The sequence below is a fragment of the Anneissia japonica genome, unplaced genomic scaffold (genome assembly GCF_011630105.1).
Source record: "Anneissia japonica isolate Jap-2015-1 unplaced genomic scaffold, ASM1163010v1 scaffold287588_len240510_cov160, whole genome shotgun sequence".
NCBI classification, from domain to species: domain Eukaryota; kingdom Metazoa; phylum Echinodermata; class Crinoidea; order Comatulida; family Comatulidae; genus Anneissia; species Anneissia japonica.
In genome coordinates, this window is record NW_022716955.1 from 12,668 (window position 1) to 19,259 (window position 6,592).

General features: G+C 35.0%; 1 protein-coding gene across 1 annotated transcript in view; it reads right to left on the reverse strand.

Annotated features, from left to right (window-relative positions):
• LOC117110082 (E3 ubiquitin-protein ligase rnf213-alpha-like) overlaps positions 1–5,536 on the reverse strand; it is a gene marked incomplete at its 3' end in the record, with an annotated part of 17,735 nt that extends 12,199 nt beyond the window's left edge. The window contains exons 1-4 of the mRNA XM_033252668.1: positions 5,434–5,536; positions 3,738–3,904; positions 2,556–2,623; positions 1,133–1,321 (exon numbers count right to left, since the gene is read on the reverse strand). Coding sequence (XP_033108559.1) covers positions 1,133–1,321; positions 2,556–2,623; positions 3,738–3,904; positions 5,434–5,536 — 527 coding nt within the window. The remainder of the gene's footprint in view (positions 1–1,132; positions 1,322–2,555; positions 2,624–3,737; positions 3,905–5,433) is intronic.
• Positions 5,537–6,592: the final 1,056 nt, after the last annotated feature.

The window sequence follows — 6,592 nt, forward strand, 5'->3', positions numbered from 1 at the left end:
ATGTAGTACTGTACTATTTTTATATCAGTTTATTAGTTGTATATATAAATTTAATTAATTATAATTGTTTTAATGCTTAGCTTACAACTGTATTAAGTTTTAATGTGTATTGATAGTATTACAGTAATTGCATTTCATCTTTAGGCCTTAATATTGCAGATTTAAGTGAGATTTAAATAATTAATTTAAAATGAAAACAAATGTAAATCTGTATCAACTATGTACTGCTAATTATTATATACAATGATGTATAAATGCATAAAACTGTACACTGAATAATTATATTTGTGAATAAACATTACCTTATGTTGAAATTTGCTTTTCTTTCTTAAACGTTGAATGTCAGCTGAAAATGTAAGTTCCAGTCTTATTAACAAATCACATACTGGAGGGAGAGACCTTTTAATTTATGATGAATTACTGTACAATATTGAATACAGTTTCAAATTAATGAATAAAGATACTGTACTGCAAAATAAATAAAACACTGGAGCTTATACTGTACTTATACTGGAAATATGAATTACTGTACAATGAATAGGCCTACAGTTTCAAATTGTATAATTAAACAATACTGTTCTGTAAAACAAAATACTGAAGCTTTACAATTCTTCAATGTAAGACACTTAAAAAGAAATCCACATACCTGAAATAAATAAGTAAATAATACTGTACATGAAAGCAATTATTATATACATACAATACCTAAAATAAATACGTAAATATTACTGTGCGACATGACAGCAATTATTTAGTTTAGCAAAGGCTTAAAGTTAGGCATACGCCGCCACAGTATGCGGTGTGGAGAAATGCCCAACTGGCGCTCCATATAAATCTCGTGCAGCCGAAGGTGTCGGCAGCTGAAGAAGTCATATCCCCTTGCAGATCCAACTTATGTAAAACAAAAAAGTATCATAACTCAGCCACTACACTTCTACCAAAATGCTTCAACTCTACCACTCGGGGACTAAATATTTTACTGGTGCTTTACCTGTAAACATGACTACGTAGCTGGCTTTTGCCGCAACAGCATAGAAGCCATTTTTTAAAATTTCATATTTCAATATATGGCTTTGGTATGTATTGGCAAAACCTGCTGCCGCCCATTGGATTCTTCCCTGCTGATACTTACTTTACTGGAACCATTTTAACGGCATTGTATTGAAAGTTTCCTAAGTCTTTCGAACCAAAACGAATGTAAACTGTATCAGTTTCGCCATTGAATTGGAATTCAGGTGCAAGAATTGAATGGAAATGTATTGTCATCATTTCTCCTTCCTTCAAGTCCCTTAGAGCATTTGGTACATGCATTCCTTTTTTCCTGAAAATAAATTTGCTATAAAATTTCAACATTTAGTCATACAAATGATACCATATGATGTTTTTATTTTGTTTTGAATATTTTAATCAAATGGTTTAGATGTATTTACATTTCATTATATTTGTTTAATACCTAAAGCATTCACTATTGCTTAATTATTTTGCTAAAAACAAAGAGATGTATACTATTAACAAAACACAATGAAAACATTCCTACTGTAATATATGTAATGAGTGTAAATCTATATTACATATTTTGCTTCTTGAATATAGTATACTGTAATTGTTAAACTTTATAGTGTTTTGATGGCTTAAGTGCTGCATTTGCTTGTGCTCATTCAAAATCAGTATTACTACAATAATAATTACTGTATTTATGAAGCCTAATTGACTGGTTTCAACTTTAGTATTTATTGTAAGAAATCAAATATTTAATAGTGTCCCAATAATAAAAAGAATCAAAATATGTACAATATGCACTCTCTATTAAGCATCATATGACCTTTATTTAAACAGTATATATTTCTAATAAACATTGTGGTGCTTAATTGAGGATAGAGCTTATTGGAATATTTACCATAGGACCAATTTCAGAGTACTGACAGTCTCATAAATATTTTGTGTTTACAATTTTGATCAAAAAGCCGGTATTGTATGCGACTACCGTACTGTATATTCTTGCGTATAAGACAAAGCTTAAAATTGCAAATTATAATCGAAAAAACAGAGGATTGTCGTATATGCGCAAACATAACATACAGATTTTTTATTTTTAAATTGTCTCCGTCTTATGTGTGGATTATCCATAACACACAAATTTACTCTACTACTGATATTAAGCTACTAATTGTTAGTAATGAACGCGATTTTAAACGTTGGTATATAAGTTTTTATAACATTTTAAAGCCCATTAAATGGTATTATTTGGAAGATTAGCCCTACATTTGGCTCTGTTTTTAGCCAGCTAGATGCGGTATCAAGACCATAAATTGCAGCTAAAGGTACTGTACAGTAGGAATTTCGACAGTGAAACAAAAATTGTCCAAAAATCTTTTTAAACTCAGGGGTCATCTTATATTCAAATTATTTTATACATGAGAATATACGGTAGTAATCGAGTCAATGGAAGCAGTGGCAATTGATCATTGTAAATGAAATTTCAAATCTTCTGCTTATAATCACAGAACAGTGGTCATGAACTGGCATTTTTTCAAGTGTAAATGAGGTTTACTTACTGAGTACTTCCAGCAGATTTTCTGGGCATATCACCTTTCTCGCTACCCTTTCTATCATCATTCGAATTCTTAAAAAAAAAAAAAGATGTTTATTTGAATTTATTTATTTATATTTAAAAAAATCAAAATAGACTATTTTGCTGGTTGGATTAAGAGAAACAATTCTGATTTAGCTATAAAGCTGTAAAAGGTAGGAGAATAACCTGTGACTTGCAGCTTTTAACTAGGCTGAGATGCACACAGGCCTGTATTATACTTCCTTCTCCCCCAAGGGTCACATCATGTCCAATTAGCTGCCAAGAGGCACACTTTTGTCTGTCTATAATGACGGGCTAAAAATGGACCAATACATCGGGGTACCCTTACTTTTCTCGCGGGTTCTTAAAGTGCACAGAAGCCAAATGCGTACACTGGGCTTACGGCTTAGAGTCCTTATCCTAGAAGAATTGTTCCACCACCAGAACCATTGTGTTATAACTATAGATTGCGGCGCCCTCTGCCTTAGCCACTTGGCCATTTGTCTCGCCAATCTTCTAAGCGGATGGCTTTTTTGCCCACTACAGGGAACGATTTCATTGTTATGTTAATACCTCTATTGTTTTTATTACTTGCCTTTTGTTTTAGACCTTTTATATTCGATTGCATGTTGCTCCTCTTATCATTCACCTGAAGAAGTGTACTGTGTACACAAAAGCTTGTGACAATACATATTTCAACTAGTCTATAAAGTGCTACCGTTTTCTTATTGTCGGATAATTACAGTAAAACCTCTTGGAAATTGTGGGTGGACATCTTTGTATGGTTTTTATGGTGGGTTTGGATGTGTAGATTCATTCACCTGTAATCACTTTGTACACAAAGATTTGGCAACTAGGCTGGTTTAGCCCAGTTGTGAACATTGAATAGTACCCCATTTATAATGAAGTTTTTGTCATCTCTCAATTATTTAGTATAATTTTTATTGGGATCTTAGTTTTGTGTTATGTATGTTTTTTTGTGGGAATCGGAATAGGTTTAATGGCACATAATAAATGCATTTAATATTATTATTATTATTATTATTATTATTTACTGTTTTTATTGTTATTGCTATTATTATTAATATCATTATTATTATTGAGATTCTTCTTCTGATTTTGCTCCTGGAGTTACCGTAATCTACATCACTGAGCTAAAACGTACTGTTTGTTGGTCACCAAATACCAAAGTTCCTTCTTGTCCAGTTTGTGAAGATGAAGCACCCCTACCTCCACCTTCTTGGTGCAATGGCGCAAAATCCTTCAATTTTTCCTGCTTAAAAGCAGCAAAATCTGCTTCAGGAGGCTTTTTAGTCTGTGATACTGGTCCTTCTGCATGAAAGAAAGAGTACTATTTCAATATTAAAATCAGTTGACCAACAAGTCAGAGAGGAAGTGAGGATTCAATATTAACACTCTGACCGCCAGGGGTTTAAAAAAATAGTATCCATCACCGTCAAAATTTATAGCAAATTTTAACACTTTTCCGAAGCTCGTTGAGAGTGAGTATGTGATCAGATTGACATGTAGTAAATACTACAAACCAAAAGGTCCACTGATTAATCTCAGATAAGATGGTATAATACATACTCCAAGTATCGAAATACCTGCCATTGTGTCAAGATTCAAAATCCCGACATGATGGCGTTCATTTCGATACTTGGAGTATGTTTTATACTATCTTGAATACAGCAGTACAAGAACTACAATTTAGCTTTACAATGGTACAAAATACTTTATTCTACTCACAATCTGTGACCCGTAACAGTAAAATGAAATGACTCACTTTTGGAGATTTACGCAATTTCGTACAACAAAGCTAAGATAATCGCGATTTCGTGAAAATAAATCAATACCGCTTTACGCTAATGTAAACAAACAAATAGTGAAATACTTATGGTCCAGACTGAATATAATGTTCAAATTGTTAGTACATGTCAGTAATTACCCCATCCATCTGACTGTTAAAAAACCCGAAACATGGAGATCTCCGTGTTTGGCAGTCAAGCGTTGCGTTACCAAACACAGAGATCTCCGTGTTGGGCGGGCAAATTGTTAATTAGAAATAATGAGTTTACAGTATTTCTATACACCGTAGCTTAAAACATTTTTCTGTTTTTTAAAACAACACAATCAACTCATCAAGAGTCTTATAGACTCAATGTTTTATAATTTCTATAGTAAAAATACAACAAATTAGTTTCTTTAAAACACCATTTACTTAGGTTGTGTTTACGAAATTTCAACGAAACCGGATAAGTCAAAAATGACATAATGCCCAGAGGGTAGGTCATTAGATTGTTCGTTTACGAACCCCAAGTTATTCGGATACCGACCGGAAGTTCCATCACTCGAAAAATATGCATAGGCCTTTCATGTAAACAATAACACTTCACAGTCATACACGATACAGCATGCTGTTCTGTTAAGATATGCGATCTTTCTGAATGTGTATACGTTGCCGACCTCAGCCCAACGAATTACCTCGCCTTTCCTACGTTGCGAACTCCAACCAATTCTAAAAAAACCCAGGCCTTAGAAACTAGAGCCTAGGCCAACTGGGAAAATCACAAAAAACAAAGAAAAAAAATAGCCTACGGACTTCTACTACTACTTACTACTAGTTCCACTAGTGTTCAGAGCTGATAATGAAGAGTCAAGAGTGTGTGGTGGACAAGAAATGGGTCTATCGCCAAAAATTTCGTTCATCTCAAAATACGGCCATTCTGTTGGGGGGTTTCCTGACTTTCCCTGGGTGTATTTTTTGCGCAGCTTGCATTTGGTAACTATCTGTGCGTGCGTAAAGTTATAACCCATTTCCCGCATCTTCTATGCGATTTCTTTATAAACAGCGATGTTACGTCGGGTTCCATCAAAACCATCTTGTATGGATGTCGTTCCCCATATGTTAATTAACGTTTGGGCTACTTCGTCAGTCCACCAACTCTGCTCAGCTGCAGCCATTGTGTATAGGGGTATGTCGTTGTAAAAATAAACTTAATATTTTGGCTTAAAAATTGGATAATATAATTTATAAAGAGAGGACTACTCTAGCGATGTCACTGTACAAAGGCATGGATGAAAATAAATTGCAGACTCAAGTGCTTAATCTGAATATATTTCTCATAAAAGTAAGGTCAGTTGACATTAGCCCCGTTCATATCCAACTATGGCGAGATAATTTTAGTGGATGAGCTAGATGATCTCGCCATAAGTTTGAGTATGACCGCTCAAGTATGGCGAGATGAAGGCCACAACTCGACTAAGCCTGTCGAGTAAATTTATGTCGACTAACTTCTTAATCCAGCCTAAAGCCAGTAAACAATTAAACAGCGGGTGGCCACAGGTCACAAATGCACCAATCAAATTGAAGCAAAGTGACCTTCCATGCTTGCTGGTTAGCGCGTTTTTTAGTTACTGTCATAAACACCATTCAGAATTGACGCAGTCTCCCTGATCTGTGTACTTTAATTTCAACAAGTCTTATTTTGCAAATGATGGCCGAAAAGTCAGGAAAGAAACGGCAACTCTGGACGTATGCGCAGGAATATTTAATAGATATCTGGAGGGAGCCAGAAATCACCGAAAAAGTTGAAGATAAATTGTATCGTCAGAAGGCTGGTGTCCACGAAAGGATGGCAGAGAGAATGCGGGACTTAGGCCACAATAGCATAACATCGGCAATTGTTGTGACAAAGTTGAAAAATCTAAGAGCAGAACACAAGGCTGTGAGAGACGTTTTTATTCGTGGGACGGGCAAGGGGTCGGCCAATGTAATAAGGAATGACCCGAAATAGGCATGCCCACACTACTACGCACTAAACGAAATACTTGGGGGAAAACCCAGTGTAAACCCTCCAGTTGGACTCCTCGGCCAGTCTAATCAACCGCCGAGACCTAGGCCTAGCTTACGCCTATAGTCTCGATCTAGCATAAACTAGTCGCGCGAAAATCAACAGTAATTACCCACCATGCGATTGTACTTCCTGTGATGTGTTTTCCGAATTTCTGGTAGTCAAT